At 36.3% G+C, this 26,587-nt stretch overlaps 1 protein-coding gene across 4 annotated transcripts in view; it reads left to right on the top strand.

The window, feature by feature from the left end:
- The window catches only part of COL14A1 (collagen type XIV alpha 1 chain), a 184,600-nt gene that overhangs the window by 44,587 nt on the left and 113,426 nt on the right, over positions 1-26,587 (top strand). For all 4 annotated transcript variants that reach the window (XM_016156518.2, XM_016156509.2, XM_016156528.2 and 1 more), the window contains 9 exons: positions 6,235-6,390; positions 7,465-7,584; positions 8,817-8,981; positions 11,508-11,669; positions 14,603-14,754; positions 15,905-16,034; positions 17,040-17,185; positions 19,588-19,717; positions 23,045-23,184. In XM_016156518.2, the coding sequence (XP_016012004.2) occupies positions 6,235-6,390; positions 7,465-7,584; positions 8,817-8,981; positions 11,508-11,669; positions 14,603-14,754; positions 15,905-16,034; positions 17,040-17,185; positions 19,588-19,717; positions 23,045-23,184 (1,301 nt within the window). The remainder of the gene's footprint in view (positions 1-6,234; positions 6,391-7,464; positions 7,585-8,816; positions 8,982-11,507; positions 11,670-14,602; positions 14,755-15,904; positions 16,035-17,039; positions 17,186-19,587; positions 19,718-23,044; positions 23,185-26,587) is intronic.

The following is a 26,587-nucleotide window of genomic DNA, read 5'->3' on the forward strand; positions in this document are numbered from 1 at the left end:
CCAAAGGGGATAAAAAACATAAGACACAAATTTCTTACCTCTCAAGTTCAGTCTAGTTCGGGAGATAGAAATAGAATCAGATCACAATGGTCCAGTGTTAGTCCAATAAACCAAGTACCAATGCAGAGGCAGTAAAGAGGGGCAGATAATAAGTCTGATCTGAGGACTGTTGGAAAAGCTTCAAGGAGTTGGCAAAGTGTAACCTGGGTTTTGAAGGATGAATAGGAGTCTACCTGGCAGAAAAAGGCCGCTTCTGTCAGTTCTCCATTTCCTATTTTAATTAACTATGTTGATGAATACCTTTCTTCATAAATACATTGTAAATATTTGTATACGAACCATAATTAGGTCTTAATTTGAATGCTATTAGAACGAAAGAAATACTGTTATAAAAAAAAACTTTTAATTTGGTAATTTCATACCATTTAACTAAAGTTGCACCTACTCCCCCTACTCCAGAAAACCTGCTCTTTATATCGCTTTATTCGTTTTTATAAAGCCCTTGAAAATAGCTGAACTTATGTTGTTGTATTAGAGTTTGTCTGTTCACTCCCACTGAAAATTTAAGCTGTTGAAAGGTAAGAACTTAGTCGTGTTCTTTGTTACCCAAACAGTGCTTTGTATATATAGTAAATATTAAATAAATACATTTTTAATGAATAAATTATATCCAAAAAATTAGTTACATGTAATGTAAAATTAATAAACGAAGGTTAGGGTTTACTGATTTATACTGATCCAAGCTATTTGAAATAACTTATTTTTAATACAAAATTTTCTCATGAGACAATAACATGGTAAAATTGGTATACAATTATTGTTAAAAGAACCCTTTTCACATAGGCTATTTAAGCACTCAGTGCTTACATTTGGGAGAGAGGACAGTTCTAGATGGGTAATTGGAGATGTTTGCAGGTGGCACATACTAGCTGTGGACACACAGCAGGGACAAGTCCTGTGGGGACACTGTTCATATGCGAGACCTTTATCTCCTGCTTTCTGAATTTATGTAACGTAGAGTACCTTACTGAAGTCTGTATAGCCCTGTGGTTAAGAGTGTAGATAACGGGGACAAATTACCTGGGCTCAAATCTCAGTTTGCTATGTGACACTGTGGGCAAATCACACAGCCCGTGTGTATGATAGTTTTGGGCTGCAAAGGGGACTGATAATAATGGTACCTGGCTCATAGAGCTGTTGTGAAGTCTAAAGCAATAGATCAGTATAAAGAGCTTAAGGTTTAACATAATGATGGACATAACTCCCAGATATGGAATGTTGGTGAATTGTTGGTTTTTTTGGGCTTCCTCATTGTGCACCTCCAGAAGGCATAGAACATAATGGGAATAGTTCCTTCCGATTCTATCTGTGACACTGGATTGTTATGTTTGTGATCTGGTCCATATTTTGAGTGCTTCCTTTTGATTGTGGCCAGCTACTTATCTTCCCCCGCCCCCCGCCCCCCACATTATCTCTTTTTTTCAGAATTGCATTTTAGACAAAGTCCGTGTTAAGCCAACAATCAAAACACTGTTCAAGAAGTAATTTTCTCTACTCCTTTGCTTTAACTTTAAATACAATACTGGGGGCAAAAAGGATTTATTTTATTTGAGATAGTTAATTTCGGAATATTGTTTTAATGACAAAAGCATGCATACTTAACTCTTTTAAATGCAGTTGTATATTACATTTGGCTGCAGAATTTTACCCAACAGTCACCTGGGCTCTCAGGTGTGTCTGGCTTATCATCACTGATTATTTAACATATTTCTAAGATGCTTAATGCTTTCTCTCTGATAGGTCTCTCTCCACTTAAGAATGCTGAAATGGGCAACATATTTCTTAGCAGGAGATATTATTTGTCATCAGTGCTGAATCTGGGCTCTTATTTTTAAAAAGATTTAAATATACTCAGAATTTAATAAAAATTTGAATATATGTCTTAAAAGATTCACTGCAGCAGCTGGAGTTATGTTTCAGATGTGTGATTATTAAATTTGAACATGGCGACCTTGAAACTACCTTTTGCCCCAAGCATTTGAACACATATCTGCCTCTGGCACAGTCAAACCTGTTTATGGGATAAGCATGCCGCATGCTAAAGGGTTCTACCTGCAGTAAGTCTTACTGGAGGTAGATACACTGTATTTGTGCCTACTATAGAGGAAACAACCTTTAGGATCCTTTTATTTAGATGTATCTTAGAGCTAATAATCAGGGTGTAGGGCGTTCCAAAAAAAAAGAAAATACTGTTTTTGCAGTTCCCAGGTGAGTGTGTGCTAATCTTGAAGAAAAATCATGCTTTAGAATGGAAAGCCAATTATAGATTTTGACTTCCAAAATCCTTAAAAACATCATCTTTCTCCTGCCATAACAGACTAGTCTTTAGAAAAAGGGAGATAGTCTTAATTTCATATGAAGTGTGTGGAATTTCAGCTTGATTTTAAATATTGTTACTTAAATTGTGTGACGAAACACTAAAATTATTTTCTAGTCAATATTTGCTGCATGCTGAATAGGATTACTTTCCTCTATTTTAAATTAGGTACTCAGTTAGTTATTTTGAATGGTGTTTGCACTCAAACCTTTTTCACAGAGCAAAAGTATTTTATTTTACTAAAGTCCAGTTTATCAAGTTTTCTTTTTATGAGTTTGTATTTAGAACTCTCAGTCTAGCCCCACATTTCTTCTATTTTTTCTAAAAGTTTTGAGTGTTTACGTTTTACATTTGAGTTGATCCGCATTGAATTGATTTTGGTATAAGGTAAGGGTTTTAGGTCAAGATTTTTTTTTTAAATCTGTCTATTTACTTATTTGCATGGATGTCTACTTGCTCTAACACCTTACTTTGCACATCAGTCTAAAATCATATTTAAATATGAAATCATATGGTTGAACATATTTGTATGGGTCTAACTTTGGCTTTTCTGTTCTTTTCCATTGACGAATGTGTCTATCCCTCTGAAATAACACACTATACTGATATACCTGTATAGTTGGTAGACTAAATGTCTGATAAAATTATTCCTTCCACTATATTCTCTGTAATAATTGTTTTAGCTATTCTAGGGTCTGTGCTTTCCCATATAAATTTTAGAATAAACTTGCCTTTGTCTAAAAAAAGGCTTTTGGGATTATGATAGGAATTGCATTAAACCTATAGATCAATTCAGAGATAATTGATATCTCTATTATGTTCAGCCTTCTAATCCACGAACATGGTAATCCTTTCCATTTATTTATTCATTTATGTCTTTTTAAACTTTTTTTGTCACTAGTGTAATTTTCAGCACACAGGTCCTGCACATGTTTTAAGTATGTACCTAAATATTTCATTATCTGTGGAGGAGTTATAAATGGTATTAAATTTGTTCATTTCTTCCAGTTGAGCACAAGTTGTATCTCATTGTAGTCTTGATTTTTTTGTATTACTGTAATCACCAATGTAGTTTAAATTCTCTTTAGTTATTGGCCACCTATATATCCTATTCTCTGAAGTGTCTATGCATGTTTTTTAATATATTCTTTGCATTGACTCTCGGTTTTTTATACTGTACATGTCTTCTCCCACTTATAACTCATCTTTTTATTTGTCTTGAGGTGTTTTTTTTGATGAACAACATTTAATATTTTAATATCATTAAACTTATCAACCTAATTTAAGTTTTCTAATTTATGGTCAATTAATTTTATATCTTACTTTGGAGCTCTGTAGAATTTATACCTCCAAGTCAAAATGACTTGAATGAACTAAATAAGCAGAACCTCCTCATTGGAAACAATTTTAAATTAGAAAATACTTGTTTTCATTCTTCTAAATAAGCAGAGAGAGATTGTTCTCTTTCTAAGACCTTATCTACAGTGGACCCAAACCATTAATTAAAAAGTGAAATAATATTTCCAATAGTTTCAGAAGAGAAAGAACTACTCTCTATGTGAAGTAAGTTTCCCCATAAAAAGCAAGAGAAATAGATTATTAAAGCTTCAAAAGACTTGAATTTTCCCTGATTATTTCCAAAAGACAAATTGATTTCTATCCCATGACTTCTTGCAGTATTCTGTTTTAGAATATTTCTGTGTGGCACAGTAGGACTGACTCCCAAGTTGGTTATGGCTTTGTATTTGGTTTTGAAGCAAGGGGGATTTGGTGCCCCACAATGTAATATATCAACTTTGGATTAAGCTGTACTGTATAGCTTCCATATGAGTATCTGAGTATGTCATTGGCAAATACATTTCCCTCCCATCTGCTAAAAGGATCTAGATATTCCAAGCATATTCGCATCTGAGAAAAAAATAAGATTCTTTCAACAAAATGTGGCCTACTAAGTGCAGAGACATATATGAAATTGCCTACCCCAACTGTTCAATTTATTTTTGAACAGTTCTAAATTTTGGTGTTTATTGCATAAATTATATTTGAAAATTTTTTTATTGTCATTTTAATGTTAGAAAACAAACTAAATAGGGATTTGTTGGGCAATTTCAAGAAATTGACATGGACACAAAGAAACACGCATGCACACACACACACACACACACACACACACACACTATTCATGATCTGCAGTCCTAATATGAACATTCAACGAAGTTAAGCAGTTTTTTTAGAAGCACAAACTATTGTATGCTACTAAAGGTACTAACAATACCATGAAATTTTTAAGAGTTCTTAAACACAGTGAGAATATTTTATTTTATTTTTTTATTTTTATTACTCAGCTATTAAGATTTTATTTTAAATAATTTTATTTATATAAGGAATACTTTAAATAAGACATACACAGCAAAGACAACAGCAAAACAAAGATCATATGTACTAAAAGGTAAACAATGAGAATATTTTAGTGTCTTGGCTCTGCGTGAACATAAGTGGTGATTTTCACCTAGTCAGGCGCAGACCCACCGTGCAAATCAGACAGCCCCCCCCCCTTTGGTGCAAAAACAGCTGTTTGCCCCTGGCATCTGGCCCACGAGCACTGCAGGCGAGGACTTTCCCTGAAGGTAAAGCATAGAGTAGTGCCACTCAGGGCACTGGGCATCCTTTTCTAGATCCTTCTTCTGAGTCCCTAATTGAGCCTTTAAAAAAATTGATTACTTAATGACTTTAAGAGACAAAATCTTACTGTCACATAGGCACAATACAGCAGTCTCCTTAATAGGCGGTTTTGCTTTCCATGGTTTCAGTTACCTGCAGTCAACTCAGTTCCGAAAATATTAAATGGAAAGCTCCAAAAATAAACAACCCATACGTTTAGATTGCATGCCATCCTGAGTCATATGATGAAATCTCCATCCTGTGCCATCTCTTTCCAACCTGCCCCCAACATGAAGCATCCCTGTGCCCCCCATACTAGTCACTCCCCTTCTGCTAGTCACTTAGTTATCAGATTGGCTGTCATGGATGGTATCACAGTGTCTTTGTTCAGGGAACCCATATTCTACTTAATCATGGCCCCAAGGCACAAGAATAGTGATGCTGACAATTCAGATATGCCAAAAAGAAGCCTTAAACTTTATTATAGATATGGAAGTATGGGGAAAAAAACATAGTATATACGTATAGGGTTTGGTGCTACCTGTGTTTTCAGGCATCCACTGGGAGTCTTGGAAGGCATCTCGCGTAGATGAAGGGTGACTACTGTGGGCAAAAGAACTTAAATTGGAAGGAACTCTTGGACTCTTTTCTAATTTTCTTTTTCCACAAACCCTTTCTAATTTAGCAAAGGTCCGTATACCTTTCTCGGACTAAACGCATAGCCCCGCCTTTTCCTTGAAGTCAGGATGTCCACATTTCTCTTGTCCTATCACTTTCTCCGGAATGGACTTATCTGAACAGGAGAGCCACCTCTGCTTCCTGGCTGTCTTCCCCATCTCTGCTTAGTCTGACGTTGCTAAGACCTTTCCTGAAAAGACTCTACAGGCTAAAACCCAAAGCTGGATGATTTTGCACAGACACTACTTCCTAAAATAGGCGAAAGACTTAGTGCCAGGATGGTATGAACCTGCCAGTGTTTAGCTAACTATTTCCAGAACACTGGCTCTGCTGCCAGCTGTTACCACATTTTCCTGGTAAAAATGCGTTTGAGAGAAGAGGTGTAAAAACACGGTGGCCTTCATAAATAGGAATTTATTATATTCTTAGCACTAAGTTATCTGAAAGACGTTCTAATAGACTCACTCTTTTAGAGTTCCAACGATAATACAAATGCATTTCTGGTTTGTACTTTGCAGAGGTGAAATTTTTCTGTGAAACTCCAGCTATTGCCGATATTGTAATCCTGGTCGATGGCTCATGGAGCATTGGACGATTCAACTTCAGACTGGTTCGGCTTTTCTTGGAAAACCTGGTTACAGCATTTGACGTGGGCGCGGAGAAGACACGAATTGGTACATCTTCTTTTAGTAATAGCAGTCAGCTGTCAGTGTAAAACTTCTAGGAGGCTTAAGAAATTCCAAAAACTCGTTACAAAGTGGTTTTCAGAATTACAGGATCAACTATAGTGATGTTCCCAAAAATGCAAGTTTGGATCAATAAACATATATTTCTACTAATTTTTTCTATGACACCGTCATTCGGTTCATTATTAAACATATTTTAATTTTCTGGAAGTCAAAATCTTTTCTGAATAATATAATAATAATAATTTTAAAATTATAGTTGGCTTAACAATTTATCAGTAAAAGTTTTATTTTTATTTAAAAGAAACAGCTGAATCTAGTGAAACATTCAACTAAAGAAAGTGGACATTGGAAATAACTTTATAGTACAAGATAGTCTTTGCCAAATTTGCTGAGACAACAAGCAAATGAAAATAGTTTAAATCTTTGAGCAATACATCTACTTTATGATTTAAAGTCCCATAGTTTTACTTTTAAATAGCCATTAAGGAAACTCCTTTGAGAATAAAAACCAACATATAAATCTAGACCTTTTATCTATAAACATACTCAGACTTTTAAAAAACATGCTAAGTACCTTATTAGGTGGTCACTTCTAAATAGCTAGAAAATAGGAACATTTTCCCAGTCCCTGGATAGTTAATTCCCCTAATTAATTTCTTAAATCAATGCCAGGGATCCTTCTTGAAAGTACATAGTAAGGCAGAGAAAAAAAAAATGTTGCAAGGATGAGGCCCTTCATCATTCTAGTTTTTTTAATGGCCCACTGGACCAGGGATCCCCAACCCCGGGTCTCTGGACCAATACTGGTCCATGGCCTGTTAGGAACCGGGCCGCACAGCAGGAGGTGAGTGGTGGGCCAGCGGTGAGTGAGCAAAGGTTCATCTGTATTTGCAGCCTCTCCCCAGCGCTAGCATCACCGCCTCAGCTCCACCTCAGATCCTTAGGCATTAGATTCTCATAGGAGCATCAGTCCCTGGTGCCAAAAAGGTTGGGGACCACTGCTCTAGACCTTTGAGTAACACATTGTTTTCAGGTGGGCTTTTTCTTTGTGTTTTCCAGGACTTGCCCAGTATAGCGGTGACCCCAGAATAGAATGGCACCTGAATGCCTTTAGCACAAAAGATGAGGTGATTGAAGCTGTCCGAAATCTACCTTACAAAGGAGGAAATACACTAACGGGTATGTATTTTTTGTTGTTGTTGTTCAGTCCACATTTTTAGCAACGTAGTTTGCCAAAGAATAGTTTTATTACTTCAATCTGCCAGTGTATAAGACTTAGCATAGTATTTTTTAAAAATCAGACTGACATCTAATGTTCTTAGGTGGCTCATTTTTAAAACCCAGCTTTAAAAGTTAAACCCAGACATGTCATTTCTTTTGTCGTATGGATATAATGTCCCAGAAAGCGCTTGGTTGGCCTGGAAGAAAACAGCACTGCCTGAGGCTGAGGCTGACGCCTTCAGTAGCTGCCTTAACCATCGTCAGCTCTTTTTCCTTCTTCTCTGTTCTCTCCTCCGGCCAATGAAATAAAAACAAATTCCTACCTTATTTTCAAAAAGGTATTTTCTTTGCCCTTCTTCTGCACTCAGCAGTTATCACGAAAATATTTGTGGATCTCTGACTCGCTGGTATTTCTGATAAACAAAGAATGTAAGAATATTAGATTGTAATTATCTTGGCCACAGAGGTTATCACAGGGTTTAACTGGTGTGCGCTGTTTCCTTCCACAGGCACACAATGGAGATACTCGGTTAAAACAATGCCGTGGTGTCATTAACTTTTAAGTGAACCACTGAAATCCTGATAATCGCTTTACCGATTTGAGGCATAACCTAATGGGCTTTTTGTTAACAGAAAATTTATTAAACAGAGATGCTATAACAATATCGCAGCATTTTTTTTTTCTGGATGAAACATTTCATACTCAAAAGGCAGGAGTTCAATTAGTATTTTAGATCTGCTTCCACTACCCTTAAAAAAGATAGAGAAAATTTTTGGTTCTTTGGAGCATTATGAACGAAATTGAAAGAGTAGTGATAATATTTAAAACGGTTGCTATTGTGTGCATATTCTTGCTTTATCCTACATTGTAAAGATTTAGATTTTTCTTGTACACAGCTCTGTCAACAACCCTTGGCCATGAATTCAGTGTTCTTTAAAAACGCTTATTTCTGAAATGATGTAGTATTCAGTTATTTTTATTACCTCTCTTCTGGTGGATTTTAGCTTATATTTTTTCCATCCGATCTGTCAAATGAGGATGTTGTTGTAAAAATGAAGATGAAAGTTAGCATCTAATAAAAACCCCTTTAGTCAATAAGTTACTCATCTTGTGGTTACATTTTGCATAATTGGAAGGTTTTTTATTATAAGTGGTTGGTTTGTGTTTATTTTTCCTTGTTTTCTCCCAGGTCTTGCCTTAAACTACATTTTTGAAAATAGCTTTAAACCAGAGGCAGGAGCAAGGACTGGAGTATCCAAAATTGGCATTTTAATCACAGATGGAAAGTCCCAGGATGATATTATTCCACCATCTAGAAACCTTCGTGAGTCTGGTGTAGAGCTGTTTGCCATAGGTATGCATTATTTATGGTCTTGTTTCAATGATGCACACAGACACACAACAACTTAAAACAATGGGTAATGCAAAGTGAACCTCATCGAAAGCCAGGAGACCTGAACATTCCCTAGTCTTGATTCTGGTCATAGCTACTCATGTGATCTGTGTCCAGCTTCCTTACATTTAAAATGGACATGATGGTAGCTATTATGTATCCTGTAGTGTGAGGATCTCTCAGCGAGATACCATCCAGAAAATGTGAAAAGCATCAAGTTCAGTGGTTAGGTACAGACCTGTTACCTTTTAATTAGTCAGTACTTTTCTCTTTAGTCTCATATCATAGCTCTCTCTTCTCTGGTGGCATAGGGAGAAACCAAATTTATCATTTTCAAGGAATTCAGGTCCTGCAGCTATTTAAAGAAAGCACGAAGTTCTAAAGATGTAGAGTTATTTCTTTGAAACTAGCCCACTATAAGGTATTATTCTTGTAGAAAAGGCTCTATATGGCACACATTCAGAATAACTGCAAAATATTTAGATGATGCAACTTCGCTCTTGATTAAAATGTTTACATTTTCTTTGACAGTAGAAAGATCTTCTATTTAATAGAGACTGAAAAAACAGAAACAAACCCTAAAAGAAGACACAGTTCCTCTGACCCATTCCTAGATTTGCTTCTCAAAATGTGGTTAATAGAATGTTTCATTCAAGAAGTATTTGCTTATTTGCCATGTGCCAGGCATTGTGGTGGGAGCCGGGGCGTACAGATGGGCAAGGCCAAGTCCTTACCAAAACATTCCTTCCAAGTCATGAGGGCCATTTCCTCTTTTCGTTCTGTTTGAACGAGGTATTTTGTTTGCAAAGGTGAGATAGAGAGATAGAAAGAGAAAAAGGGAAGTAGATTTGGGACTATCTTCCCTAGAATAGTTTTATATAAATTCAAACATTTGTCTAATTAAATGCCATGAAAAGCATTGACATTAAGCTCCTTGTTTCAACTTGCACTAATGTAATTGTATTATTGCAGACCCAGATCCAACTGTGCATTTTAGAAGCTGTTGCAGGAGTCCTTTAGATAAGAAATACCAGAGAGATTTATTTAATCTTGATTTTTTATTTTACTATTCTTTTCTCCAACCAAGGAAATCCCTGCAGAAGACTTAAACTAATGGGGGATTAATTTATGTATTAACTCTCCATTTTGTGGTCTTGTTAATAATGAAATGGATGATTTTACAAAGAAAACTTTAGATGAATTCAGATATGATTTGGACTTTTTCTCTGAAAATTACCTGAAAATCAGTAGTATTTATTGTCCTATGACCCCCCCACCCACCCAAAAAAAAAAAAAAAAAACAAAAATCAAATAGTTGAGAGACAACCAATGATTTGCTACTCAATGTGTTGAGGTTGGAAGATAAAATCAATGCCACACCCAGGCATCTAAAAAGTAATTCGTGATGCCCTAGGTAATCTCTCTTCCTTGCTTCTGTAGTAACTCTTTTTAACACCCTTAGATAATTGCAAAGTCAGGGATTCATAAAGAAATGCTCCTTGTTTGCCGAAGCCTGGGGAAAAGAAATCTACCTTCACACCCATAGAACCCAACTGTGTACCTCCCTTTTTCTAATTTCATTGGTAAACATTTATTCATTTTAATGTGCAGTCTTCTGAGATGTAGCATGATGTAGTGGTTAGGAGCATATAACTTTGGATCTCGACCGCCTGGGGGGACCTCTAGCTGTACACTTCCAGTTGTGTTTCCTTGAGCAAGTTAATTAACCTCTCTGTGCATCAGTTTACTCATCTGTAAAATGGGAGAAACAGTATTGCCAAACTCGCCAGGTGGTTGTGAGGATTAAATGTGTTAATAAACATAGAACACTGATATGCTTGAGGCACTGCTAAGATAGACTAGAAAGGTTGAACGGGGGCTGAGGGTTTTCTGTGTCACTCTATTCTGTGTTGTATTCCAAACAACCAGTGTTGCGCTTGACCTGTAGTGAGAGAATTCAATAAATATTGTGGAAGAACCAGAGTTTGCCTATTTGGATTAGCAAAATTGCAGTGATCACTATCTAACCAATTGTACTTGAATGTGCTAAAAAAAATTTTTCCTGAAGTTTCTCTTAATGCTGTATTATGAAAATATTATTATTAATAATAACTTATTATATATATTTTTATTCTAGTAGTATCTCTCAATTTAAGTAGACCTATTTTATGGAAATTTAACCCTGTATTGATAGTTGAAAATCCTGGTTTAATTACTATTGCTTCTGCAATATTCATGCAAAAAAGAAGTTAGTGTCATCAACCCATCTTTCCATTAAGATATACTGAACAAAATTAAGGTCAGTCATTTAAAAATAATAATTCTGAAGGTGACTTTTGAAAAACATTGAACGGGAGCTGTGCCTCTTTAAAGCAGCAGATGCTTTGATTGCAGTGGAGACTGACAGGCTCAGGTTGAGAACACTGGCAGTTGCTTTATGAAATGGGGCGTGGACCTCACGACCCTCCCTGTTGTCCTCAATGCAAGGGGTGAAAAACGCCGATGAGAATGAACTGCAGGAGATCGCCTCAGAACCGGACAGCACTCACGTGTACAACGTCGCCGAATTTGACCTGATGCACACGGTGGTGGAGAGCCTGACCAGGACCCTCTGCTCCAGGGTAGAAGAACAGCACAGGGAGATCAAAGGTAAACCAGTGTGGAGAGTCATTCGGTGCCTGTGGATCTTACCCTGCGTGAAAGTCTGTTCTGGGCTATGAATGTTCTCTTTTTCATCTTGACTTTCTGAATAGATTCCTTTATTCTCCTAAGGCATGAATCATCAGCATAGAAAAGGGAGTAGATGGATGGCTCTGTGGCCATGAGGGACAGATACTTTCATCACTAGATAATTTTCTCCGCGTTGTTGATTTAGACCATCCTGTTTTTTTTTTCTTTTTTTTTTTCATTAAAATTTGGATTTCAGGATCATCGTCTATTCATGTCGAGTAGTAAGAGACAGCAGCGAGAAACTGAGTCTGCGTTCCCGGTTTCCCTCAGCGGTGACCTGCTGCGAAACTGCGGCACCGTGTCACACGTGGGATGCTCGCGCGGCCTCAGCCGCGACGCCGAGCGAGCGCTCCACGTCTCGGCTGTCGTCCAAAGCAGTGCCAGGCGGGTGCTAGGTGTATGGGGGGGGGGGAGTCACCTTAGAGATTATATAAACATTGAGCCAGTACGCCGCACGCCGGAAGCTAATACAAAATATTATTAAATGCCAATCATCACTGAAAACAATAAATTCAAAACACGAAAAAAGGCAAAACACTCCAAAAAAAAAAAAAGATAATAAAACATTTCCATCAGCGCCGTTGTCCTTTTATAGCCACATTTACTTTGCCCCTCCCCTAACCTCTCCCTGACCCCCCCTAACAATCACTAATCGGTTCTCCATCTATACATATTTTTCATTTTGAAAATATTGTATATGGAATTATGCAGTTTATAGAACCTTCGGGGACCGGCCTTTTTCGCGCGGGGTAATCCCCTGGGGACCCATCCCAGCTGCTGCTTGTATCAGTAGCGCTTTCCTTTTCATTCTTGTGTCGTGTTCCGTGGTATGGATGTACCGCAGTTTAACTGTTCGCCTGTTGCGAGACACCCGAGTTGCTTCCCGTTTTTGGCTGTTACGAAGCTACTATTCATGTACAGGTTCTTGTGTGAATATACGTTTCCGTTTCCCTGGGATCGTGCCCAGGAGTGTGGTAGCCGCATCCCATTGTACTTGCATGTTTAGTTCAGTTTAGTTTTAGTTAAAAAACTGCTGGACAGTTTTCCGGGGATGGCGATGCATGAACGATCCGGTTTCTATGCATTTGCCACCAACATATGTTGTCGCTACGATTTTTCATTTTAGCCATTCCAATAGGTGTGTATTTTTACGTCATTGGGTTATAATTTGTATTTTCCAGGTGGCCAGTGAAGTGAACATCTTTTCATGTGCTTATTTTGCACCTGTATATCCTCTTTGGTGAAATATCAGTTCGTATCTTTTGCCCATTTTCTAATTGGACTTCTTTGGGTTTTGTTTTATGGCTAGTTTTTAACGGTTGCATTTTGAGAATTCTTTATTTATACTCTAGATACTTTGTTGGATATGCGGTTTGTTAATATTTTCTCCCAATTCGTAGCTGGTCTTTTCATCTTTTTAACAAGATTTCTTGTGGACTAAAAGTTTTTAATTTTTTTAAAATTAAATGTATGGGGGCGACTTTGGTAAATAAAATTATACAGGTTTCAAGTGTACGGCTCAGTAGTACATCATCTGTATATTGCACGTGTGTTCACCACCCAAAGTCAAATCTTCCCTGACCATATATTTGGCCTCCTTTGCTCTTATCTACCTCCGCCCTCCTCCCTTTCCCTCTGGTAACCACTAAACTGTTGTCTGTGTCTATCAGTTTTTGTTTGTTTGTCTTGTTCATTCATTGCTTTCAAGTTTATATCCCACACATGAGTGAAATCATGATTCTCAACTTTTTCTGTCTGACTTGTTTGGTTTAGCATGATAATCTCAAGATCCATCCTTGTTGTCGCAAATGGCAGTATTTCATCTTTTCTTATGGCTGAGTAATATTCCGTTGTATATCTGTGCCACATTCTCTATCCAATCTTCCATTGAAGGACACTTCAGTTATTTCCATGTCTTGGCTACTGTGTTTTTAATTTTGATGGGGATCTAGGTTGGGCAGCCACGTAATAGTTTCCTTAATAAACTTCTTTGAGCTTCTTAATGAGACTACTTTAGAACCCACCTTTTCACACAAAAAATCTCTGCGTGTGGTTGCTGGTAAAGCTTGTAATCAGTTCCTAGTTAGAGTTAGTGTTCAATAACTGCGTTATTTTTCCCGTGTTATGGTTACTAACGTCTCTTGGGTAAGTGCCCCTGGAGAATGAGAAATTCTTAAGTTCAAGGATCTTGAACTTTCTGTCCCAAATCTTTTATAGACTTACTTTAACATGTATATAACACACACAAAGCACTTAAACAGTGTCTATCTCATAGTGAGCACTCGGTATGTTAGTTTCTGCATTTCCCTTTACATTTAGATATTAGCCATTTTTTGCATCAATGTCTTTAGTATAGTGGCTTTGCGTCTTAAAAGCACAGGCTTTTGTGTCAAGAAGCTCAAGTGTCAATCTCAGCTTAGATACTAACTATGAGATTGGGCGAGATATTTAACTTCACTGTACTTTGGTTCTCTCACCTACAGAATGGGAAAAATAATAAATGAGATAATGCTTCTAAAGAGCTCAGAAGAGTACCTGTAGATACACACATGCTCAATTGATGTTGTTTTTGTTGTTTATTATTCTATAGCAGTTTCTTTTAAAAAGTTACTTAAAGTCAAGAACTGTCTTATTTAAGTTTGTATCCTCAGAAGCTAATAGAAAGATTAATACCTAAGAGACATTGAAATGTTTTAGTGAACAAACATAAGAATAAATAACTGAACCAACTTATCTAGAGATGAAAATCTTAGAGGTAACAGAATCAATAGTCATTTTTGACTAATGGGGTTTTCTAGGTTCATAAGAAATAAATTTAGGAAGGAGATTCATTTTGTGTTTCTTTAATTTAGCCTTGGCCCTTGCCACCATTGGGCCGCCTACGGAGTTGATTACTTCTGAAGTCACTGCCAGGAGCTTTATGGTTAACTGGACTCATGCCCCAGGAAAAGTGGAAAAATACAGAGTTGTGTACTATCCTACCAGGGGCGGAAAACCAGAGGAGGTAATAAGGAGATCCTATTTTCAAACTATTATTTTCATTCTCTCAAGTCTTCTGCAGTAGTGAGGACAAGACAGAAATGGATATATGTGTATAAGGAGATTATTCTGTCACAAACATTTAGAATTATTTGACTTAAATACATTTCCATGTGTCTATTTTTTTTTTCATCTCTCTGAGTAACACTATTTACATCTCTCACTTTCATCAGATAAATATCGTAACTAGTCATGTGTGCATTTCTAACACAATTTATTTTGACTTTTTTTTTTCCTTTTTAAAATTAATGAGTTTTAAAGCAAAAGAAATAAGTAGTTAATTATTTGGCCAGAACTCCCTTTTGCTATTTAAGTATTCTTTCTGCTTTGGGAGTGGTCTGAACTTTCTGCCTTAATGAAGTCGGTGTGTTCCAAATCATGTGGTCATATAGTCCTCCAGGGTTTGGGATTTCCTGGACATTTCTGGAGGTGCGTGCAATGGAGAAGCCATAATAAAGCGTCTGTGGCTGGCAGTTTTCATGGGTTGGCCATCACAGGAGAATACTTATTGCCAGATGACTGGATTCTTCTCAGCTTCTACCTTTGATACAGCAATTCACAGGGAAGATGTTAAAATGTGATGAAATCTCTGTTTCTTTTTTTTCCCTTAAAGTGCTAATCTTTTACTGTTCTAACCCCTTACTGATCTCTGCATGTTTCACAATTTTCTTGTGTTATGGCAGGAGTTCTGATTATTTTTTTTAAGTGTCAGAGTAGTAGATCATGGAGGTTTAAATCATCTGAACTAGAAAAAAAAGAATCAGAGTGCTTCCAATGGTTTTATGACTAATAAACCTTTTAAATGCTTCCCAAAACTCCATGGAAAAATATCACATGTCAACTGTTAGTAAGTGGATGAGATTAGGATGGGAATGACTGAATTTCTATTATATATGAATTAATAAGGGACTTCGGGACGTATTCCATAAAAGGTGTGCCACTTCCTGAAGAAATTCAAGGAGAACTGACTGCCACAGTGGAAGAGAGGATGGGATGTGGCACAAATAGGAAAATAGTTAATGAAATGTTCTTACTAGAGATAGTTTTGCTTTTCGATTTCAATTCTGCATGTGAGATATTTGATATTCTCATTCCTCAGACTGTTCTTTAAACAGGTGGTGGTGGACGGAAGCGTGTCTTCCACGGTGTTGAAAAATTTGATGTCTTCAACTGAATATCAGGTAGCAGTCTTTGCAATATATCCTCACACTGCTAGTGAAGGCCTGCGGGGAACCGAAACCACATGTACGTATTGAATTCTCCCCCACCTAGGACTGTATAGCATTGCTTAGAGGGCCTTCTCTAAACTGGAATTCTGCTCAGGTTGTATTGATGCACATCCTGAGTCAAATTTGTAGACAATACTTGTGCTGTATGCCATGCTGGTCCATTCTGGTCCGTGCTATAGTTGCAGGCACTGCATATTGGGAGGGATATCATAAAATTCTGGTATGTTTAGGATAGAACAACCTTAGTGGTGAAGGGTAAAATGTACATTTATCCATTTAGTAAATATGTAGTGAATGCTTATTATGAACTAAGTAGTGGATTTGAACTTGTCAGCAGAAGTTGAGAAGGAGCTCTGTAACATTACCGCCCAGCAGAATAACAAAGAAATAAGGTTTCGTCTACTTTCATTATTCATATCATTGTAATGAAAATAAGCTTCTGAATACTAGTAATCTCTTACTTGAGCATGATCATAATCACACACACACACACACATACACACAGACAATTCTGTGATAAGATAATCTTAAAAAACACAATTGCCCACACATTAAGTTATTCCAGGCATTAATCAAGGTCCTATTATGGCTATGTACTATGCCAAGTTGGTCTAAAAACTCTGCTTATGATAGAACAATTACAGTATAAACACCAGTAACAATGTGTGAGGCATTATGATAATCACACTCGGAGTCAATATATCGTTGGGTGTATCCCTGACAGTAATTTATAAGGCAAGTGTTAATACTTCTGCTTTGCAGAAATATTTTAGCGATAATTCCAGCCCTTAAGAAAGTTTTCATGAAGTAAAAGAGGGAATGCAAATCAAGGACATGCAAACAATTAGCGCAATGACACGCCACGGGCACTCCAGCAGAAGTGTGACAGGGTACTTACTGCATGTGTAAGCAAAGTCCTGAACTTAACATTGGGATCGGCAAGGCAGGCAAGGCAGGCAGGCAGGATACTTTGAAATAAGCAAGCACACTGACACAATTTTTAAAAAATCTCCTCTTGCAGTTGCTTTACCCATGGCTTCCAACCTTGAACTGTACGATGTGACTGAGAACAGTCTGAGGGCAAAATGGAATGCAGTGGCCGGAGCGTCGGGGTACCTCATCCTCTATGCTCCTCTCACGGAAGGTCTGGCTGGGGATGAAAAGGAGGTAACCACCTGCCGCCTACTAGGCTGGTAGAATCATTGACTTTCTTAAACTAGATGTTTTTTTTTAATTTTTTATTTTTTTATTTTTTGCTATATAAATTTAGAAAGTTCACATTAACAAGAGGGAAGAAAAGTCTCTTATAATCCCACCACCTAGAAGTAGCCATTGTTAACATTTAGATAACAGTCTTTTTCAAACCATTTTTAACAAAACAGAAGGTCAGGTAGTCTTCTGTTTTCATCATGTTTATTGTAAATATATTTCCATGTCATTAAATAATATTTTTATATAGTCATTTTAAACAACTCGACAGTATTCCATTGTTGTTTTGTGCCAGGTCATGGTCAAATAATCTCATGATATTGGACATTTAGATAATTTGCTCTATACATATGCTCTTGTGACCATTTTTAACATATTTTTACGTGGTTGTCTGATTACTTCCTTAAGATAAAGTTCTAGAAATGCGATTTCTCTTGTCAAAGGGTATGCAAATTATTAAGGCTTACATTAGGTATCACCAAATGACTCTAGAGAAATTTTATATAATTTATATTGCTTTTGCAGTTCATAAACGACTGTTTTTCCCTATGCACACTGACTTAGAATTTTATTTTTTATTAATTTGAGAGACAGATAAATGTATCTCACTGATGTGGATTTTTTGGATTTATTTGATCTTAAGCAATGAATCTTTGACTTTTGAATGGTTTATTTCTCATTTTTAATTTATGGGAATAATTACTATAATACAGATGTTCAAGGGATAAAGAGCAAGTGTCTGTGACATTAGGGAATGTCTTGACCAGGCAGGTAGGGTGGATAAGAGAGGGAGTTCAGAATTGATTCATTAACATTGTCTAAAATCTGTCTCTGGTGACAAAACTCTTTAGGGCCAAAAATATGGTGAATTCTCATGTCAAGAACAGAGCATTGGTGACATGTTTTTTTATTTGCAAGATAGACAGCTTTTGTCCATTTAGAGATAATATTGGTTTGAATTATTTTCACAGAAGGGAGACTTAAAAATGATGATAGAAAAATGCTCGGCTTTACCAAAGAGACAAACGAAAAAGGAAAGGGGACCAGTTCATATCCAATAGATTAGCAAACAGTTTTTAAAGTCTGATAATACTGCATTTTAGTGAACATGTGGAAAACATAATCACTCATGTAAAATGGTACAATTACCTCAGAGAATAATTTGCAATATTTCACAAAGCTGAAGCTATATGTAGTTTTTAGGTACAGAGCACAGGGAAACTTTCTGCAAGGATTTTCAGTGTAGGTACATGGTCACAACAAAATTTTACAGACAGCTGACTCGTTCATCAATAGAGGAATGGAAAATAGCAGTATATTTATACAAAAAATACCATAAAGAAATTAAATAATGTCAACACTGTCCCTGTGTATCGACATGGATAAATCTTGAAACATAATATTGACAAAAAAATTATAAAAATATTATGTTGATATGGTCCCATATACATATATAGTTAAATAGACATAGCTGTTTTTAAAATAAGATCTGGAGTCAATATGACTAAATGTTGACATTCACTAGATTTCAGTGGTGGATATATCTTGGCATATTATAATAGTATTTTCTCAACATTTATATATGTTGAGATATTTCAAATTTAAAAACTTTTAATTTGACAGTAACACTGGCAGTTTTGTGACTAGAGACTGCTTATGGAGATATTTTTCTTCTAAAACAAAAATAAAATCCTGTTACGCAGCCGTCACTCAGTTGTTACACAACTGAGAATGTTGGCTTGTTCGACTGACTCCAAAAGTCATAAAAATCATCTCAGAATCAAAAAATAAATTGTCGGTTTGGGCATCCAGGTGGATTGATATCTTCTGAATCCTGGAAGGGGCTTGCAGTCCAGGTGGACACGACTCTTTGTCGAATGAGACAGGAAAATTGGTTCAGCTCAGTTAATTGGGTTTGAAGCAAAGACTGGGGATCCGGCCAGGCGACTGGTTAAAATTAGCCAAGTGGTGAAAGATGCCTACTTGGCACTGCCTCCAACACGCTGGCCTGGAGCTTGCACTCTTTCTAGAGAACATTTCTGATTCGATTCCACTCACACTCTTCTGGGGGCCAAATATTCAACACTATTATTCTCACTGCTTTTGCCGCTTATCCAGATGTAAAGAGTTATCCTAAAACAGCACATATGGGTACGTCCAGTTTTATACGATTCCATAGCATCTGTTTCTAATATAAAATGACATGAGACAATGAACATATTGTGACTGAAGGCTGTTCAGTGAAGGACTTGTGAAGGGACAGTCTTATTTTGTGAGTTCTCACCTTTATTCAGTTCTATTCTGATCAGTGTGAATAATAGCACATTGGCAAACAATCTGATAACATGTGTTCTTTTCAGATGAAAATTGGAGAGACCCACACAGATATTGAATTGAGTGGGTTGTTGCCCAATACGGAATACACAGTTACAGTTTATGCTATGTTTGGAGAAGAGGCCAGCGATCCTGTTTCAGGACAAGAAACAACATGTGAGCAGATCTGTCATGCAGATGAAATGCTGTAACAAAAGCCCAAATCAACCTTGTGATTAGATTGAAACCTCTTAAGAGCTAATTGTAACTTAAGAAAATGTATTTTTTGGGAGATATAAAGTACAACATAAAGAATATAGACAATAATATTGTAATAACTATGTATGGTATCAAGTGGCTACATGACTTATTGGTGGGGGGTGTGGTAAATCAGTCCTTTAATCAAATAAATGTCTAACCACTATGCCATACACCTGAAACTAATATAAAATAATAGTGAATGTTAAATGTAATCAAAAACAAATTAAAAAGAATATATATATTTTATTTAGGGGATAGAAATGTATTTCTTCTAGTCTTGTTATTGTGAGTCATATGGATACTGTAACTGAACTTTAGTAACCTTTAGCCACCAGCATCTTTGTCTAAATTTAAATGCTAGATCAGAATATAGAGGAAAGAACTTGGGTTTTGGAATCAGAGTAGCCAAGATGGGAATCCCAGCTCAAGTTGTGTTTTAACTGGGTGACAATAGGCAAATGATGTAACACTTTTGGGTCTATAAAGGGAGGAACAGTAGTTGTACAGATGAAAACACTTAGCACATAGTCTGTCAATATTCCTTTTTTCCCCCAATAATATCAAAATTAACACTTTTTCTTTCTAAAAAATCTTTACTCTCTCTTTTTTTTTTTTATCTCAGACTAACTGTAATACATTTCTTAAATTGAGTAAAAATTTATTGGCAAGGCTAATTCTGGCTAAATGTAGAGAGTTCATAATATTCTTAGGAAAGGTATATATGTATCTATTGTTGACTGGAAAAGCAGAATCAATCGATATTCTGTCACCAAAGGATTTATTCAGGAAAAAGACAGAATTACAAGCTGGTGTGTGCAGACATAGCGAGCTTCATGCACACCCTGAACCAGACAAAGATGGAGGAGATGCTTTATGGAGGGGAAGAAGAAGTTAAGGAGAGGGGCTGTTACAAACATCCATCTCTGTTGTAAACATGAAGTTCTTTCTGTAGGGCTTTGGTGATGACATAGGGTGTGAGAACTCCTCCCATAAACCCTAGCTCTTCCCACTGGCCCTCCTGATTGGTTATGTCTAGGATAAAGTCTCAGTCACAATTTTATTATTATTTATCTATTTTATTTAAAAATATGGTATGGACAAAATACTACCTTGGCATACTAACAATGCTTTGCCAGCTACCATTAAAAATAAGACTCTATTCATGGTGTTTTGAAACCTAAGAAAATGCAGAGAGATGCAGGATCTTGCCCGTCCTTCTGAGCAAGGTGAATAGCAGTTTCTACAGTGCCTTTGTCTTTAAGATTCTACTTGGGAAACATACACAGAAATTTAATGATAAGGAAAGAAGTTTCCTCCAACATTCCTTTTTCGTAGGTTAAGTCTGTGTTGTTCTTGCTCTTTGAAGAATGACAAATGTAATTAAGACAGTAAATAAACAACACCTCCCCCCCAAAAAAAAAAAATACTGGGAGAGCCCAACATAGAAGAAATAAATCATACCAGAGGCATTTATTATATCACTCGACTTAAGTGAATTTTGGGATTCTGTCAATTGAAAGTGAAACTTTTCTCAACCATTCATCTATCTTTCACTCAGAATACTTATTTCTTTACATTTAAAAATGATGTGCATGTCTCTTTTCACCATTAGTAGTTGATTTAAAAAAAAAGTTCCTAAAAATGATATCCTCATTACTTATTCCTGAGACTGGTATTTTTGTGCACTAAGAAAACTAGACATTCCATCATACTGCCAAATATAACTGAACTCCAAAAAAGTTTCGAGTGAAGTGTGCACAACACTTAAAATAATTATATTGCTTTGTTCTCTCTTACACTGTTTTTCTTAATCTGTAAGGGAAAGTATTGAGTCACTGAGTCTTAACTTTTTATTGTCAAATTATCAATATATATTGAATTAATGAAAGAATTGACTTTAGGAATGAGGAAACATTATACTTTGTACTATGGCTGACAGTTGTCATTATCTTCTAAGTTTTTGCTCTACTGGCTCCATCATGGACTATATCATGGACTCTAATTAATCAATGGATTAATTAAACTCTAACTGCTCTTCTGCTCCTACTAATTATGACCTTGGTCAAGTTACCTCAATTTCATGGTCTCTGTAATGGGAATAATTATAACTCTATTCTTGCAATCTAACATAAGGATGTAATGAGATAACATGTATTACATCTCAGACTCATAAAAAACGTGTAATAAACCTTAATAATTGTTTTAACTCTAAACCCTCATGAAAACTCTCAAAGATTATCAACACGTTTTAATTTGTTGAAAAGAAAGAGGATCCTTGCAGAACTGCAAAACTCGATGGGATTGATAGGGATCTGGAGAAACACCAGCACCTCTTTAAATATATTTTTTAAAACAACGGCAAAGTGTTTATTTTTATCTAGTCTCACCAAGTCACCAAGATTTATTCAAGCAGAAATCTTACTCTTTGATTCAACCAATGTTTATCGAGTACTTGCTATACTAGAGATAAAGCCAGGAACAAAGTTAAACCAAATTCTTGAACCCTCTGAGATTATAAAATATTGGAGGAGAGAGACAGTAGATCAATAAATTTACAATAAAAATAAATTAGGCAAGGGAGGTAGGCAGCATGGGGTAGTATGATTATTTTATATAAAGGCGACCCTGGAGAGCATCACTGTGAAGGTGACACGTGTTCAGAACCCGGAATCTTGGCTGGCTCCAAAGTTCTTGGCCTAAGCGATGGCAAGAATGGTTTTTCCTCCTGCTCAGAAGGAATGACAGAGAGAAGTTGGGAGAGATGGCAGGAGTCGGTGCTTCAGTTTTATATATGTTTGGAAATAACCTGATAGATAGATACCCAAATGGAGATGGCAGATAGGCATCTGCCACTCATTTTACGCATGGGAAGTTGTGGAGGAGAGAAGTAGAGCGACTCCGCCGGAGTCATGTGATAATTGAATAGAATAGCTAACATTGAATTTCAGGTGTCTTGGTTTTTGACCCATTAGGTTGCTTATTTACATCAGGTCATAAGAATAACACTGACTAGAAAAGAAAGGCAGAAAATTTGCCTACATCTTATTAATTTCTAAATATGTATAATTTATTGCTACTACTTATTCTTTCAGGAAAACTTTTTTCTTTGTCGATTTGTTCATTTTCTTTGTTATGAGTTTTTATCTGAGTGGAACGTTTCATATGTAAGTAATTAAAAAGTCAAAGATACTGTTTGTCCTTTTTACATAATTTTAACTATTTTCTATTCCATTTACTGCATAGTGCCCTTAAGTCCACCAAGAAACCTGAGAATCTCCAATATTGGCTCTAACAGTGCTCGTTTGGCCTGGGACCCGACTTCAAGAAAGGTCACTGGTTATCGAATTGTCTATAACAACGCAGATGGGACTGAAATCAATGAGGTGAGCTGTGGAACACAATATCTGTTTTGCTTCTGGTTGTGTATTAGTTTTTTTTATGGTCGCATAACCAGCCATCCCAAAACAGAATGGCTTAAAACTATACTAATTATTTTCTTTCACAGTTTCTGTGGGTCAGGAATTGGGGCTTGGATGTGTAGTTCTGGCTTGAGGTCACTCGTGAGATTGTAACCAGATAGTGGCTGGAGCTGGCATCATCAAGTGGCTTATCTCTTGATATGTCTGGTGCCTGGTCTGAGAAGACTAGATCCACTGGGAGCTGGAGCTGCTCTCTGTGGCAGCCTTAGGGGAGCTGGACTTTTTACATGTTGGCTCAGGAGTCCCCAGACATGTGTGTGATTAGACAGAGAGTTAGGTGGAAGCCGTGTCACCTTGAGTTACCTAGCATCAGAAGTCACAGTATATCCTTGTGACTTCTGCACCACACTCTGTTGGTAGGTGGAATCACAAGTTTATGGATTCAAGGTGGGGAAGATCACAGGTCTCACCTGGGGATGAGAGATATATGTTAATGTGGCCATATTTGAAAAATGTCATCTTCTTTGGACAGGGGAAGGGAAGTATGTATCTTCATAGAAGTAGGAAAGAAGAAATAATGTCCGTATTAACCATTTTATCCCTGTACTTTTGAGTAAACTGGCATCTGAAAGACCTAGTTAGATGAGCTTAAATTGAAAACCGAATACTTCCAGTTTTGTACAGGAAGATACTTTTAAATAATAGAATTTATTAAAACCCACAAAGATATAGTATCTCTCACTCAATAACTAAAACTCTTCAGAAATTCTTTCCTTGGAAATATGTTTTAGCAGGATAAATAGCTAAGTAATTTTTATTTTTTTCCTTATATTGGTCTAAGAAGCTAAAATGGAGAGGGAAATATATTGGATTCATTTCTGTTTTTTGATCAAATAATGCAAGTATTTTTATATTCAGAGACAAACTTTTTTCTACAATTAAGTCCAATCAATATTTTTGCAGAATGCACTCTCATACAGGACATCGGGTAATGAATGGAAATAACTGCACATTTGCTAATAATACAGAATTACTATTCAACATCATACATTAGATCTTAATGAATCCTAAAGGCAAATAATTCTGATGAAGCTGGGATTATATGGATTAGTTGCTTTGATTTCGAAAGCAGTAGTCTGAAATAGTAGGACACTTGAAGCCAAAAACACTGAGCTATCAGTGTCTGTTATCAGTGATAAATAAATGACTTTCTCAAGGTTCGCAAATTCGGCTGTGTAGGGAAATCAGGCCGATAATATAAATTAGTGACGTTTGCCCTTAAATGTGCAGAAATAGTCACACCTGCAAAGAAATTATTAGTTTTTCTTGCAATATGAGGCTAACTTAGGCTACATTTCATATTTCTGTTTTTGGGACATGAGTATATAAAAATTTCTCTATTGAAAGAAAGACAGTAATTCAAGACCGATGATAAGGGACCATGGACGGTGGGCCGTAGTGACAGGGATCCCAGGACATAGTGGGAACTGATGGGCCGGGGAGGGCACGCATACATGCCCATCCGCGACTCAGCCAGTGCCAGCTCCTTCAGTTGGCTGCTGCGTAGAAACCCAGGCAGGGGCTGCTCGACCTCGTGACCAGGGATTTCTATTATTATATGACGTTTACCAACTTAAAAATGTTGACTCGTTGGACAACCAAAATAACACCACAACCACGTTCACCAATAAATATTTGTTCGCTATAGAGTATTTTCCTTTAGTAATGATTTTCTTGATAAAACAAAAAAAAAACACCATTATTTACATGGATATGTGTTATATTTATAAATATAATTATAAAATTATTTTTCATTGAGGCATAATTGACATAATATTATATTAGTTTTGGGTGTACAACATAATGATTTAGTATTTGTATACATGGCAAAATGATCACCATAGTAAGTCTAGTGAACATTGATTAAAAAAAAAATTATAGTTTTTGTTGCTTCTTCTGGTACTTTACATTATTTTTCTTTAGAAAAATGGTCCTAGACTAATATAATTGTTGAGAAATACATGTGGTTTTTTGTAGTGTTTTTTGATCTTGGGGATGCCTTTGACATTTGCTATTTCTATATTTATATCATACTAGGAAATTAGACAATGATGTTTGGTAAAACTAAATTTAAAATATAAGTAAAGGGACTATGAATGAGTATCTGAGAAATTTTATTTCAGTAAAATGCATATACGATGTGTGGATTTTGTAACATTTCCACTTTAATTGGGTGTGTGTGTGTATGTGAGTGTATGTGTGTATGTGCATGTTCTTAATTCTTAACCATGCAATTGAGCCTAGAGGCTGCTGGATAAGTATCTTTTGTTTAAGTGAAACATTATTTTACCTAATTTTGGAATATATAGTTTTAAAGGTGAATAGTCCTACCACATATTGCTTTAACTTGTATTAATTTTAGCTTTCATTTATAGATAGTGCTGCAATTGGGATTTTAGGAAATTCCCAGAACATTCTGGAATGAACTTTAAGATGTTTCAATTAAAATCTACTTAGTTCGTAACATGCGACTCATTGTAAGAATTTGCTTTTGACTTAATGTATATTTCTCTGCTTCACTTCCTCTTCTTCCCTCTGTGTTTTTTTCTGTATTACTCTTCTTCCTAACTTTTTTGGAGTCCAAAGAAGAAACATGAAACTGAGCACTTAAACAAATGTGGATGATGGTTGATGACGATGATGATGATGATGGTGGTGGTGGTGATGATGATGATGATGATGGTGATGATGATGATGGTGATGATGATGATGATGATGGTGGCAACAATGGTGGTGATGGTGGTGGTGGTGGCAGCTCAGATATGTCAAGTGCTTATCCTGAGCCAGCCACTGTTCGAACCAAGGACAGAAGCCATCTCAGATAACATATATACTGTGAAAGGACTTGGGGAAATGTGCAAACATGATGGGGAACTAAAGTACGGCCACTTAAGTTTTATAAATGAAAAGCCACAGATTTTAGACTCTGAGAAGCAAGTTCAGTTCCCAACAGCAATGACTCAACAGTAGAGCCCAGAGTGCAGCTCAGGTCCCTCACTCCTCATCGAGGACTCTTCCTCTATCCCGCCCAGAATTAGGCTAAAAGCTAGACAGTTTAAAACATTATTCTGAAAAATAGCTGCATAACAATGAGATCATGGTAATTTGTTATCATTTCCCCAAATCTTCCCACATTTTAAAAACACTACCAATAAAACCAGTTTCAGAACTTATTCTAACACGCAAATATGATAACTAATAAAAAAATGATACCTAGAAGTTTTCACTTGATGAAATAAAATAATTAGTAATTAATACATAAAATGTGGTCTGTTTAGGATCAAATAAGAGGCTTTAATAAATACAT

Source organism: Rousettus aegyptiacus, unplaced genomic scaffold, assembly GCF_014176215.1.
Source record: "Rousettus aegyptiacus isolate mRouAeg1 unplaced genomic scaffold, mRouAeg1.p scaffold_m13_p_15, whole genome shotgun sequence".
In the NCBI taxonomy this organism is placed as follows: domain Eukaryota; kingdom Metazoa; phylum Chordata; class Mammalia; order Chiroptera; family Pteropodidae; genus Rousettus; species Rousettus aegyptiacus.